The sequence below is a fragment of the Odontomachus brunneus genome, unplaced genomic scaffold (genome assembly GCF_010583005.1).
Source record: "Odontomachus brunneus isolate Ranch 3 - 2012 unplaced genomic scaffold, Obru_v1 Obru_scaffold_117, whole genome shotgun sequence".
Classification (NCBI taxonomy): domain Eukaryota; kingdom Metazoa; phylum Arthropoda; class Insecta; order Hymenoptera; family Formicidae; genus Odontomachus; species Odontomachus brunneus.
Genome location: NW_022639567.1, coordinates 372271 through 387629, shown reverse-complemented (window position 1 = coordinate 387629; position 15359 = coordinate 372271). Strand labels below are relative to the sequence as shown.

The following is a 15359-nucleotide window of genomic DNA, read 5'->3' as shown; positions in this document are numbered from 1 at the left end:
TAAAGACATTAGTTTCCAAAAAATATTCGAGAGATTGAAAAATTTCTCTGACATCCAGGTTTTCGAGTAATTAATTATTTTTTTAATTAATCACTTAATGCACATGCCCGTCTCTGACACGGGCGTTCCTTATTGGCTATTTTGAACGTGCCCGTGTTTCATACTGTAATACTTACTCGATAAATTGTATTTGCTCGACTTCTACTCAGTTGACTCATTCGTATACATTTATGTACTTTATGTCGCTGACAAATCTAAATTAATCCTGCTTAATTGACCAATAATTTAAAATAAACTTTTACATTAAGTGATTAATTGTCATATTTAATATAAGCGGATTCAATTGGAGGCTGTTTAATTGACAATTAATTTCAACAAATTCAATCGAAGATTGATTGACGATTGATTTCAACGAATTCAAGTAAAAATCGTTCAACTGACGATTGAGACAATTGAGATGACTGCAAATAATCAAAGATCATTAATAATTAATAATTGAACTTAGCACATTCAATTAAAGGTCGTTTAACTGAAGATTGATGTGAGCAAATGTTTATACAGTCAATCACAATTAGCTGCTTGAGAAGTTGTAAATTCGAAATTCTAAAATATAAGACATCTAGCCCCGATCTTCCTTATCTACAAAACCAATTATAACCTTGAATAATCGAATGGTTTTCAATTGAATTTATTCATATTAATCGTCAATTAGACGATCCTTAATTAGATTTATTATACGGAAAAAAAATTGGATTAACCAAATATCTGGTAAAATATCTAGATAGCACACAATATTTTTTTTTCTATGGATATCCTATAAATATCCTTACACCCAAAAAAATATTCTACGTATAAAGTAAATTTTCCTCTAACTCCATGTTCTAAAAGAAATATCTTACAGAAAGCATATTTATCTTTCATTAAAGGGAACCACTTATCGTGGATTTATGAGATATTATTCTAATTGTGTTCCGTTATATCAAGAAGAATATGTTAATTTATGTTAATTATGAAGCACAATGCTGTCTTACGTGCAGTACGAGAGACGCGAAGAACTGTTGTTTCGCTGCGTACTGTACGATTGGTTGAAATCAAGCGCCACGCTTAGAGCTTCCACCGTCAATTCACCGTCGACGTTTCAATCAAATCGACGTTGAAATCATCAAACCGACGTCAGTTTGATATCATTTTGACGTTAATCAACGAATCATTTTCACTGGGTATATAGATGTCGCAAACATGAAGTCTTAAATAGTTCAGTGGGAAGAGCGGTTGCCTTATATTAGGCTAGATGTCTTATATTTTAGAATTTCGAATTTACAACTTGCCTGACAAGCGGAGAAAGAACCTGGATTCGATCCCAGCCAAGTCTGATGTTTTTCATCTCATATGTCATTAAAAGTGGACATCTATAGATACACACAAGCACTCTGGTCAAAGTTTTCTGATCTTTCTTTCGTGTGAATGCGATAAAATTTATTAAATCCGAAGAAATATTTTTGAGTTGAAGTAGTATATAAGAGGAAATTTAGATTAAGAACAAATATATAGATTTGCACTGTACATTCAATATGAAATTCTTTAAGAATTTATCTATCTTATATAATATCTTAATATCTTTAAGAATTGGATTTAAGATTATTTTTCTCTTGATTTCAAAGCAATTCTTTTGAGCCCATATGTAAGAGTAAAATACTCTAAGATTTAGAGAATTCCACTTCTATTAAAATTATTTTTTTTTGGGTGTAGGATATAAGACGTCCTCTGAACATTTTTAGAATGTCCCTGGGAGATTTGTGCTATTAAGGTATGTTTGAATCAGAATTTTAGTTTAAATTATCAGAATTCTGTTTAAGTTAATAAGATTTCTAGCTAATCAGAAATCTTATTTGGTAACTTTGACCGGAATTCTTGTTCGTTCGTATCTCGTCAAACGTTTGTTTGTCGACCAAACGTTTGGTCGATCCAACCAAATTTTCTTTGCCGTATGAACTCAATCGTCACTTAAACGACCTTTAATTAAATTTGCTAAGTTCAAATTGTTAATTAAATCTGTGCTGGGAGATGTGTGCTGTTTAGTGATCTTTACATAATAATACGTAATAATACATATTTTGGGTATTTACGCAGTTCAGTTTTTTTTTGTACTTACGCTTATTCGCTTCAGCGTGAAATGTCCGCCTTTGATCTGATTAATGATCTCGTCGATAGCTGAAAATATCAGATATGCATTAATATGAAGAGAATCGTGATTCTCACAACGATGAGAAACATTCGCGTTATGGTTGATTCACGATCAATGAAATAACAAACTAGCATAATTACCGAATTGTTGCGGAGCCGAGTGTACTTTTTTCGACGAGGTGTCGAGCATGCTGTCCATTTTGGTTACGGCTGTGAGTTCCGCGTCCGATTTTTCTCTAATCATCAGTTTTATCGTCGGTTCTTTAGCTATCAACATCGACGGCGGTGGTAGTGGCGGTGGTGGCGGTGGTGGCGGCGGCGGCGGAGGCATTAATTTCTCCTTCAACTCTTTGATTTCCTGTCTTAAGCAATGCACGAGCTCCTTGAGCTCCTCCACACATTCCTCGGCATCGTTGGCCCTCTTAACTTGCGTCTCTAAATTCATCTGGAAGAGTGTCATATTCACTTTGGTCATCTCGTGCATCGTATCCGCCTCTTCAAGATTCTTTTGCATCTTCAACAGCTGCGACATGAGATCGTTGCCTTTTTCCACCTCTTTCTTCAGGTCCTCCACCTTTCGCAGCACAGATAATATACATCATGTAAAAACAGATATATAATATAATATATAATATAAAAACAGATATATGCAATGTAAAATAAAAATAATCTTTTTTCCGAGTTATCTCTGACGTCGGCCATGAGAAGTGCGGTTTGATGCGTTACAATGTCTCGTTCCTTTTGTATTTAATCATACGCATCAAATTAATCAATATTATATATCGAAGTGAATCGTTCCAATTCTCTCTGACTCGTTTCGGAAAGTTAAAATATAGGGAAGACCGGAGCTATATAGCTCCAGTATTTTAGTCATGTTTTTAGTATTTATCTTGAAAAAAATAGGAGAAATGAGTACAAAATCGCGAAATGATCCTTTTAGAATATAACTACTTTTTCCTAAATTTCATTAAAATCGAAATAATATTACAGTTAAAAAACAGAAAAAATTTTGTTTGGTAATAGCAAAATAAATTATTGAGCTTCTTAAAATTTTGTATTAATATTCTCCATTGTGACTAAACAAAATTAAGCAATGTATTACTAGAATGAAATTTCTTACACGTGTATGACATACTGTTTCTGGTAACAAATGCAATTTTCATTCATAAAATAATTGAAATAAAGCATATACCCCAATATCACAGTTCATTGGCGTTACATTGGCGTTACATTGACGTTACATTGGCCCAATATTGGTTACATTAGCATACATTTAGTCAATATAGCCAATATGTAGCCAATATTGATTATAAATAAAATGTGAATAAATGTCCAATATTGCACATGATTGTACCAATATTGGCATATATTGGGGGTACATTAGGCCAATATAACCCAATATAGCCAATATTGGTAACAAGTGAATTGCCAATATTCGGAATTCTATATTGGCTATAAAATGCAAGGCATCTATTTTACAATATTGAGCCAATATTGGGTATATTGCGGCCAAATTTACCCCATATTATCCCAATGAACTATGCTACTAGGATCGACGAACGAGATAAAGTTGGCCCATAATTAAGGGTCAACAGGAGGGTGCTGTGGAAACCTCTCGCGGAAACTCTGGAAGTATTAATCAGGATACATATTTTATACGTGGCTTTCTTATCCTGCGCTACTGAGCAACTGAAGTCAATACCAGGGAAAGATGGCTCTGTTGATATATGCTTGTATTTTGATTATTACAAAATAAAATATATAGTTAATAGTGCCATATATAAGTGCCATATATAAATATATAGTTAACATTAATACACAGAAGAAGGTTGTCTCTATTATGTTTATACAATCAGTCACAATAATTATATTGCCTGAGAAGTTGTAACTTCGAAATTCTAAAATATAGAACATCCAGCTGCGGTCTCCCCTATTCTTTACTCAATGTTTCCATCGCATGCACGCATTTGTGAAATTTATTAATGAAAATTTACTTATGAAAATTTTATTATAATTAATAAATTGTATATTAGGAATTATTTTTCTAAGAGAAGTAATCAGGTTTGTATAAATAACCGTTATTTGAAGCTACTTTCAAGTGAAATATTCAGATTTGAACTTAGACCCGTATTAGGAGTCATTAATTGTTAATTGTGTCACGTGAAAGATACTTCTATTTGAATTCAGAATTAAAATTGAATTTTTCAGTTGAACCATGTGATATATGTGATGTTATATTTGTAACCGTGATTCAAACTGAGAGAAATACTCACATATAACTAACTAAGGTTTGTGTTAATAATCATTACTTGGAACTTGTCTCACGTTAGATACTCAGATTTAAAAAAAAAATTCAGAGTTAGACCTAAATTTTTCCGGGAAAATCGTATAATATACGTGATGTTACATTTGTAATCGCTATTCTACTGAAAAACTCACAACTTTAAATTCAAATCTGAAAATCTCAGTTGAAACAAGTTTCAAGCAACAACTATTAATATGGGATTTAAGCCCGTATTAATAGTCGTGTTTCTGCTGAAAATCTTAGCTGATCTAGTTCTTGAGATACAATATGGTTCAATAGTTCTATCTTGAAATCCATTTCAAAATGAAATCTTGAGAAGAGATCAAATAAGAAAAGATCAATCGAGAATGTGTAGTGAGAATTATTTTGCGCCTTTCAATAGTCGATTATTAAAATGACATTAAATATATTTATGTTAATAATCGCTATTTCTTGTTTTATAAAGAATTTCACATTCGAGGAAATCTTTCGTGTTATCAAATTCACAGATGTAAAAAAGATTAAGAAAGATTTGTTTCATGAGACGTGTCAATTGGGAAATTTAATTTAACTCTAAATTAAGGAATATCCTTACATAAACACAAATTAGTTTGAAGTGACAGCTATTAATAATGGGTCTAAATAACTACAGAGCGACGTACCCTCTCGGCGTCTGTCTTGTAACTTTGTAACTTCTTTCTCACGTGATCGCATTGCACCTTCAGCTTCTGCTCGTGCTCATGCTCTTCCATTATTCTCTTCAACTCGTTGTCTGTCCACATTTTGTCTATTATCAGCTCGCGATTTTCCTGGACGGCTGCAACAGAGATAAAAATCAGTCGGTTCGACTTATTTTCACAAATATTTCACGCATATAAACACAAGATTACAAAACATTATGTTTTACTTTCTCGTCGGAGACATCTCTCACTCTCCAGCTCTGTAGTCAGTTGTGTCACCTTCTCTTGGGCTTCGAATTCCAGAAGCCGGGCGGAATGAAGTTCCGTTTGGAGCCGTGCTATTTCGCTGCTAAGTTCTGTAAGTAAATTCATGGGCCATTTGTAATCAAATTGTTGTTTAGCGCTGCTCGCAACCACACTACTATCCAGCTTCTACTTTTCATCAAATGCAATAATTGTTTCCCTTTCTTTTTTGCTATTCATCCTCCTCGTGAGTGATATCGCAATCTCGCAAAAGAGAAAATAAATCGCAAAACGCTCATTCAAGTCGAGCAAACAGAAACTGGAGAGATAAGCAAATAGCGCTTACCTGTCACCGTTTGCCTCAGCTGATCCAAATCCTCCGAGTTCGAGTCCACTTCATCTAATGACATCATGTAGGGCGCCTCCATTGGATTGTTCTGCAGATGCTGCATCATCAACTGAGACATGCGCTTGAGCTTGCAGTTTTGCTTGTACCACTGAAAGTACAATCATGCGTTTTAAGATACATACAGGGTATCATGGAGGCAGAGTTGGGTAAAATGCTCTTCGAATTGCAATTTAAAATGCCAAATGTAAAATACTTTAAAAATTGTATTTAAAATGCAAAATGTAAAATGGGTTTGTCGAATCCATTTTAAATATAAATTTGGCAAATAGGTATTTTAAATGGTTTTCAAATGCAAAATGGCTTTTCTTAGTATATGTAGTTTATTTGGGTATTCATACATTTTATAGTTTTATTCGATAAGTACGATGTTTAATTTAAGCTGCAACTGTTTTTCAAATGTATGTATCATCGTGCATTCTTCGACGATTGGGGTGCACAATCATATCTCCATATGAAAATAATTGTTCTACTGGCGCAGACGACGGAGAAGCGCAGTATTAGATTTTATAAAAATTTCTTGAATCGTAGGAAACGCATTAAGCGAATCCAATGTATCTTTATTTTGCAAATACTGCAAGCATTGCAGTTCAATCGTATTTTTAACAGAAGTGTTGCAACACTTTCATCCTAAGATAACCCCCCTTCAAAGATAAAAAAACTTTCGTATTGCTTCGAATACATTCGTCGAATAATTTCAAATTTTTTACACACAGGTTAGCAAAGATTCAGCTTTATTAACAAGCAATCATTTCTTTTTTCTTTTGATATCCATCGTAACTTAAAGAACGGACAGCTAACAGCTGTTAAAGTAGCAGTAAAGTAGTAGTTTATTCGATAAAAAAAGTCAAAGTAATCTTTGAATCTTTTATTTAAGTTTTCTAGCAGCACAACTACTAATTTGGCACAGTATTTTAAATGCCGGAGTGTAGTTTTTGCAATTTCTTTTGAACCTAATAACCTCAGATTTAATTTTAATAACCTTAGATCTGTTCCTCATATTTTAACTCGGAGAAACATAGCCAGTCAGAACCATAATGTTGATTCAAGATTAATTTGACGTTGAAATGATCGATGAGCCGTTGAATCAATATTAATTCAATCGATGTCAAATCAACTTTGAAACATGTGGTTTTGATTAGATATTTGCTTATTAAACTATTTTTAACTATTTCTTGGAGTTTTTCTTGTATTTTCTAATATGCAGGATACTTGAGATTTTAATGGTTAAACTTTGAGAATATATAAATATATTCAAGAGAAATAAGAAAAAAAGTCACAATTACAAATTCACAATTTTTTTCATCAGAGATTTTTTATGCATAAAAGGGGTTTATGCAGTGTTTCTACAATCTTTCGGTGTTGTATGGACAAGTTGCCATTCACGGAACTATTTCATCAATTTGTTCATCAAAAATTAAGCAAGGACAAATGATGCTTGCGAACTTTGAACGTGGCTATAGAAGAAATTGTGTTTTGGCCAATCATATGGTTCCTCTTATGCGTTAATGACGTTAAGGGAAATTTGTGAGCGTTTAGAAAAACAATTTACCTATTTTATAAATAGTTAAATAGATATTTCTATTTCAAATGTAAAATGGAAATGGTTTTCTACAAAGTTTTTAAAATGGAAAGTGCAAAATGCCATTTCCATTTTAAATGCATATTTTGTGATTGTGGCGGCTTCGCCGTCACAGAATTAGTTGTGAATGATGACGGAAGGCGAGGAGAGCCGGATTCGCGCTCCCTTCTTCCGCGGGAAGGGCGGCAGCGTAGAATTGGTCTCGCATGCTTTTTGCGTGCGAGATTGCGCGTCTTACATTTTCTTTCGAGTGCGGCAGGTCACCTGAAGACAAGAGACGAGCGACGGCGGACCGGAAGCTACCGACGAACCAGACGGGACAGGATCCACCCTTCGCTGACATAAGCGAAGGGGCCCCCAGACAACTAAACGCGGATTGCGGGGAAAGGCTGGGCCTTGAGGACTAAATCCCGGAGGACGCCCTGGGACAATGAGAACTTCCGGCAGCCACCTACGCGATCGCAGAGGTTCCGGATGCCGACGAGCACGGTGTCCGTCGGCGAAGATCCAGAAAATTTGCTTATTAAACTATTTTTTGGAGTTTTTCTTGTATTTTCTAATATGCAGGATATTTCAGATTTTAATGATTAAACTTTGAGAATATATAAACATATTCAAGAGAAATAAGAAGAAAGGTCACAATTACAAATTCACAATTTTTTTATACATAAAAGGGGTTTATGCAGCGTTTCTACAATCTCTCGGTGTTGTATGGACAAGTTGCCATTCACGGAATTATTTCATAAAGCGCCGTTGTTGCGCGGGCCCGGTAAAGCGTCGTCTACAATATGCAGAGTAAGCTTGGAGTAAGAAGTAAGTCGTAAGAATTAACCAATCGTAGTCGATTATTATAAAAATAATCGTCTATAATTGGTTAATTCTTAAGCGTCGTCTACAATATGCAGAGTAAGCTTGGAGTAAGAAGTAAGCCGTAAGAATTAACCAATCATAGACGATTATTTTTATAATAATCGACTACGATTGGCCAATTCTTACGACTTACTTCTTTCTCCAAGCTTACTCCGCATATTGTAGACGACGTTTTAGGCATCCGCGTTAGAGCCGTGCGTTTTCAAAGGATCAATTGGACCTAGCGGCAATCGGCGGCGAAGATCGCGAGCCGAGAGAGCTTCGCGCTCGCGGAAAGCTCGTCACTGTGCGGCGTAACGCGAGCGAAGCGAGTCCAGCGAGCGAGCGAGAAAGAGAGTGTTGAGAGTACGATCAAGCGGAGTCTCCGTGTCGAGGACCACAAGGCGATCGAGGGCGCGGGTTTTTGGTGAGCAGACCACGGCCCGATGAACGTCAGCCTAAGTCGAAGCTTGAAATCGGAACGGCTGCCGTCGCTTCCCGACAGCAATCGGAAAGTTACCTGTCGCGTCTCGAATTGTAAGGCGTGATTGCCAGCGGGTTTCGCGAAACAGCGACCGCACAGAGAGAAAAAAATAGTTGGAATAACTATAATCTCACTATATTTTATAGTTCGTTTTGACCTTAAACATATATTTATAGTTCATCTAAACATGAAGATATAGTAGGATGAACACAGATTTTCACCATCTTATTACTCTATATATATGGTAAAGCACTTTTTGGGAATATAGTTACATGTACCTATATTTGCCAAATACTCCAATTGTATTGACTATATAAAATAGTTAATTTCTCTTACCATTCAATATTTGCCACCTTACCGTATTTTTTATTTCAAATAATTATAATTCTTGGTAAAAACTTTACACGGGTCAATTATACTATACTTATATTGTAAATATTACAAATATTATGGTAACATTTACTATAAAAATTATATTCCTAACTATAATATTTTTACTGTGCCATTATAGTTCCAAATGTCGTACATTTTTCTCTCAGTGCGAGCGAATGGCGTCAATTGTTATAAGAATCACGCGAGTGTAGTTCACGAACTGCGGGTATCCGAAGACGAAAGAAATACCGCGTTAACCGGTCCCGACGAACGTCGGGAGAGCAAGTGCCGTCGGCTCGTGGAACTCGGAACTTCGGCCGCCGTCGCGAGGCGGAGTGCTAGAAATCGGTTCTCGCGTCGAGGCTTGTCGTCCCTCGAGCGATCGCTCGACTTATGTTAATTAGGACCGGGATGCGCCCGGCTGGCATCCACTATTGTGCATGAGGTCTTAAAAGGATGATGTAGCCGAGTTAAGGCCTTTGCACGTAGAAAAATTTTAATCGTAATCGTAAGGTCGTAAGAAAACTGACCAATCACAGTCGATTATTCCTCAAACGCAAGGAGAATAATTAACTCTGATTGGTCAGTTTTCTTACGACCTTACGGTAAAATTTTTCTACGTGCAAGGGCCTTTAGCCTCGTACCGTGAGAAGCCTCGCGAGGTAGACGGATTCTCGACTACGGATCCGTCCCACAAAAACATGCACGTTACACCCACGTGGAATCCACGTGATTTCGTGGATTCCACGTGAACTCTACGTGGATTCGACGTGAATTCGACGTACGTTTTTGTGGGGCGGCTGCCGAACGATTCCGCTAATCTCGAGACTCGGAACCCCGCATCGTTCTTTCGTAAAATGGAGCGTTGAGTGTTACGAAGCATGTTGTAAATTATTTCTTTGTCCCCTGATTCTTCCGTCTCCTCCTCACGTGTCGCGCGAAGAGGATCCACACCTTTGAATTAAGAACCACGCCACTCTACCTAGTTAATTTTGTTTAGAGCTGCCGGCGGATTCGGCTGTCGCCGCCTTAGCGGAGACGAAGTTTGGCCACGTTCTCCTCGCCACGAGAATCTCGGTCACAATTTAAAATAGAACTATTTCAAATGTTACCCAGCCCTGTATACAAACATACAGCGGTAAACATCGCCGTCACAATTTATCTACCGTATATCATTCACGAATCTTCTTGAATTAATAACTCAAAATTTTACGCAGCTTTTCGCAAAATGGTAGAGGAATTTTTTATTCAGTTTGACCTAACCTGTCTATATATCGTGGCTTCTCTGTGAGTTACCGAACTCTTTGTATGTCCGAGCAAAAAGGATTATATGTATACATAATTATATGAAATTATACATATAATGAATATTTTTTGTATATTTTCGTTACTTCATCAATTATAATTAATGTCACAATCGATGTATTACCTCAGACGCTTTTTGCATAGCTTGGTGCATCGCGCCCATCTCCACGTCATACAGACGTTTCAGTTGCTCGTACTCCTTGCACATTTCTTTGGAAACTACATAAAAAAAGAATCAACGCGTGAGACGACTAATAACTCTCGTCGACAATTCGTGTCGACAATTAATGAAATTAAACGCTCACCTGTTTCAAGCTTCTTTATTTTCAACTCCTCCAAACGCAATTTTTCTTTCAGCTCGCTTCTTTCGCTCTGCAGTTGTTCCGTTTGCGATTTCATGTCTTCTATATACGCTACAAAATCAACCTTGAATTATTCAACAGCGCGCAATGATATTCCTCGGATCAAAATATGAGGAAGGATTTACGAGTTACTAATGTGCGTACCTGTTCTGTATCTGTCTATTGTGTTCTGCCACTCTCCCAAATATTCTCGCAACGTCATATTTTCCTTCTCCAACTCACAATTTTTCACGCACAAGTTTTCGTACGTTTTCATCTCTGCAAAATCAATCACGAAATATTAAAGAGTGAGCAATGACTTCTTGTATTCGAAAGAAAATTCAAAAGGAAAATTTAAGAATTACAAGGACTGACTGTACATGTACAGTAGGTTATATAACGATTTAGACACAATGAAATTGGCAGCTCACCAAGCTGTTACAAAATTGAAAATCATTATCGTCGGACTTATGTAATAATTACGTAATAATACATAATTAATACTATAATTAAGAATAATAATTTTATATAATCAAAAATAATAATCCTTTAAACGTATATATTTAGTGAAGACACCAAAGGCACATGGATACAAAGGAGGATATGACTTTTAGGCAATTTGGGGACCGCTAGGTGAACGCAAATTTTCTATTTTTTCCTTCGTATTTTTTCCCGTAGAATTAAAAAATCAACCTTAAAATTACGCCAAGTAAAGGGAAAAGTAGTTAAAGACATTTAACCGTTGATTTTCTCTGAAAATCATGCATTTTCCAACACTGCCATCTTAAATACCTTTGATCTTTTTAGAGGTGCTAAATCTCACATAGATTACATAGGAAACTTATTTTCTCAAAACTTGATAATGATATGAGAATATACTCTAAGCAGCAGAGAAAAAGCAGCAGTCAATCGGCCGAAATGGGCAACTAATTCCAAGCTCTGCCTTAAGCGGAGCAATTTGAACGGCGAAAGCTACTATATGCTCGAGAAGAGGCTCCTTATATGCTTTCGTTTATTAATGCCTTGTATAATCCTGAAAAAGCTGGACTACAAAATCACTTTTATACTATTTTGATAGTTAATATTTTTTTAATTGACTGCTGCTTTTTCTCTGCTGCTTAGAGTATATTCTCATATTATTATCAAGTTTTGAGAAAATAAGTCTCCTATATAACGTGAGATTTAGCACCTCTAAAAAGGTCAAAGGTATTTAAGATGGCAGGATTAAGTTGGAAAATGCATGATTTTCAGGGAAAATCAACGTTTAAATGTCTATAACTATGTTTCCCTTTACTTGGCGTAATTTTAAGGTCAATTTTTTAATTCTACAAGAGAAAATACGAAGGAAAAAATAGGAAATTTGCGTTCACCTAGCGGTCCCCAAATCGCCTAAAAGTCATACCCTCCTTTGCACCAACAATTTTTATCAACTTACAACTCGGCGCAAATTGATCAATTTAAATTTTTTATTTCTTTAATATAAGGAAAGAAAATCAGAAATTTGACGATGATGACATAAAAGCCGATTAAAAAAGTAATAAAAGAGTGGAATATTGATTTACATTTGAGTATATTCCGAAAAAATCACTTTTTGGGGAAATCAGTAAATTGCAAATTTGCATCGCAGTACGCTCGAAGAATAAATAAATTTATGATAATAACAAATAATTAATAATATAATTATTGGCCCATGATGCGTTTCAATTTTGACAGTTTCATAAGCTCTCAACTTCATTGTGTTCAAATCGTTTTGTAACCCATTATATGTATGTATAGCTGACCGTATTATGATGGACCGCGAATGCCTTGTTATTTATTAAAAATTTTCGACTAGCCACATTCGTTTCTAGCTATGCGTTTCTCACGACTGTTGATTAATTAAAAATGTATTCGAAATAAAAATGTTATTCTGACAACTTAATATTTCAGTAAAGAATACGCGTCAGTAAAGAAAATTATCCTTTCATATACAGAATGATCCACTTAAAATTACTTGAATATTACTTGAAATTTACTTTGAATATTTCACTTATTTTTAATGATGCGGAAAAATGTTTCATATGAAAGTGAAAGGGTGTCGAAGGGAACACAATTTGGACACGTTACTTTTTTTAGGTGGAAGCGCTAAAAAGATATGAAGGTTATCTTTACTTTTTTAAATGGAATTGATTTTTTTATAAATATAATTCCTCTCTTTATTTTATGTGTAAAAATACTAAGAAGTATAATTGTCGAAAAATCAATAGTTTACGAGATATTTTATACTTTATTCTGATAAAAAATTTAGTCAAGGAGATATTCAAAATGATATCCTTCGACTTCAATACACATTTTCGGATACGATACATAAATGATATTCTTACATTTTCTATCCTTTTTGAATTTATACTCGCACATGCTTCCAAAATATATTCTTTCATGTTCTGTTTCTGTAGCTGGTACATCATTGAAAACAATGTTTTTCAATGTCCCCCAAACAAGAAAGTCGATGAGATTTAAATATATTGAAGTCGGAAAATGTATCGAAGTCGGAGAACATTATTTTAAAAATCTCCTTGACTAAACTTTTTGTCAGAATGAAATATAAAATATCTCGTAAACTATTGATTTTCGGACAATTATACTTCTTAGTATTTTTATGCATAAAATAAATAGAGGAATTATATTTATAAAAACTATTTCATAATTCCATATAAAAAAGTGAAGGTGATCCTCATATCCTTTTAGCGCCTCCACCTAGAAAAAAACAACGTGACCAAAATATGTCCCCTTCGACACCCTTCTATTTTCATCTGAATCATTTTTCCATATCATCAAAAATAAGTGAAATATTTAAGATGTTCGATTTAGGTGAATCATCCTGTATAATGCGTAATCGGTAGAAGAGCAAAAGTATTAAAAGAAGAGAAAAAAAGAGTTAAGAGAAAAGTGAACAAAAGATTAATATACGAAATTAATTTGAATAATTAATCAGAAAGTGTGTACACACACACTTTATGTCAGTATATATATTTTTCGTAATTATTATATGTGTTATAAATATATGACAATTATATGTATAAATGTGTAATAATTACAATACATAGTATGTGTGTACATACACTTTCTGATTAATTATTTAAATTAATTTTTTGTATATTATTAATCTCTTACTTAGTTTCTTTTAACTTTTTTTTCCCTTCTCTTAAGATTTTATTCTTCTTCTATTGACTACGTATCATGTGTAAGCGGATAACCGTTTTACTGACATATATTCTTTATTGAAACGTCAAATTGTCAAAATGTTATTTTTTGTTTGAATACATTCCGTTCTTCTAGATTTATTACTCAACAACTATGAGAGGCCAGAAACAAATGCGGCTGCTCGAATATTTTTAATAACTATCGAAAACTAGTAAATGCTATAGCATTTATGTGTTGAAAAGTAAATATCGATTATATAGAGTCTCCTCTGCAATTTTTTGTAAAAACGTAAAACGGATTGAGGTAAACATAAAAATCCTATGCCGTTTTGTGATATTCGCAATAATAGTCGAAATATTAATTGAAGATTAGTGAATGATTGCGCGTGATATAGTAGATGAATTGTAATGGCGATATATGCTGTTGTGTACTTATTATTATTATTATTAGGTCAAATTGAACAAAAAAAGTCAAAGGAATAAATTTTGCCTTTATCAAATAACCTTGTAGATTTTTAGTTATTAATGAAAGAAAATTGTTACATGATTGCGCGCGATAATACACAAGTTTTCTTTAATTAATATCTAAAAATCTGTGTGGTTATTTGCAAAATAGTAAAGGATTTTTTCCTTCAGTTTGACCTAATGTATAAGTATACAACAGCAGAGGGCGCCACTACAGTCTATCTACTATATCACGCGTGATTGTTCACTAATCTTCTTTAATTAATACCTCAAGATTTATTGTGAATATCGCAAAATATGGGACTTTTATATTCACCTCAATCCGTTCTACGTTCCCATAAAAATCGCGGAAGAAAGTCTGGAACACCCTGTATATCGATAACTGATGATTATGTGAAGCATTAATCGATGTATTCATTATGTATGCGCTGCTTGCCTTTTCGCCGGCATAATCCGGATACAAGGACCTTGATTGAGGATAAGACTCTGACGCATCGCGTCGCATTACGCATGAATCGCTTCTCACGAGACGACCATCGCTTGATTACCTGATTCGTATTTGAATCTGAGGGCCACGGCTTTTGGAGAAGAATGTGGTTCCCTCACGCGCACAATGCGACGTTTACTTTTTAGTTTGTCGCGCTGAACTCGATCGACGCCTCGCCCGATTATCGTCGTCGATCAATCGATCGCTACGCGACTCGTTCCGACAAATCCTCGCGTGAACGTCTCGCGTTCAAAATAATGTTGCAATCTACGTCGACTTAAAGCTCTCTATCGTGTATAAACACGGCGTGACTAATAAAACGTCATTGCCGTCATTTCGTATGCACGTGAATCACAACGCGATAATCGACTGCATAACCACTCGGTCGAATGTCCATGAACTGTATTCGCGCGACACGCACTTTCCATCACTTATGAGCCTCCGTCAAGGGAAGTAATCGAATTGGCGTCGATTGCCCTTGACTTGAACTGCTTA

At 35.0% G+C, this 15359-nt stretch overlaps 1 protein-coding gene across 3 annotated transcripts in view; it reads right to left on the bottom strand.

Moving 5' to 3' along the window:
- LOC116849471 (shootin-1) overlaps window positions 1-15359 on the bottom strand; it is a 36674-nt gene that overhangs the window by 460 nt on the left and 20855 nt on the right. For all 3 annotated transcript variants that reach the window (XM_032826641.1, XM_032826642.1, XM_032826643.1), the window contains exons 3-10: window positions 10896-11009; window positions 10695-10802; window positions 10514-10608; window positions 5738-5888; window positions 5376-5504; window positions 5131-5285; window positions 2326-2758; window positions 2153-2211 (exon numbers count right to left, since the gene is read on the bottom strand). In XM_032826641.1, coding sequence (XP_032682532.1) covers window positions 2153-2211; window positions 2326-2758; window positions 5131-5285; window positions 5376-5504; window positions 5738-5888; window positions 10514-10608; window positions 10695-10802; window positions 10896-11009 — 1244 coding nt within the window. The remainder of the gene's footprint in view (window positions 1-2152; window positions 2212-2325; window positions 2759-5130; window positions 5286-5375; window positions 5505-5737; window positions 5889-10513; window positions 10609-10694; window positions 10803-10895; window positions 11010-15359) is intronic.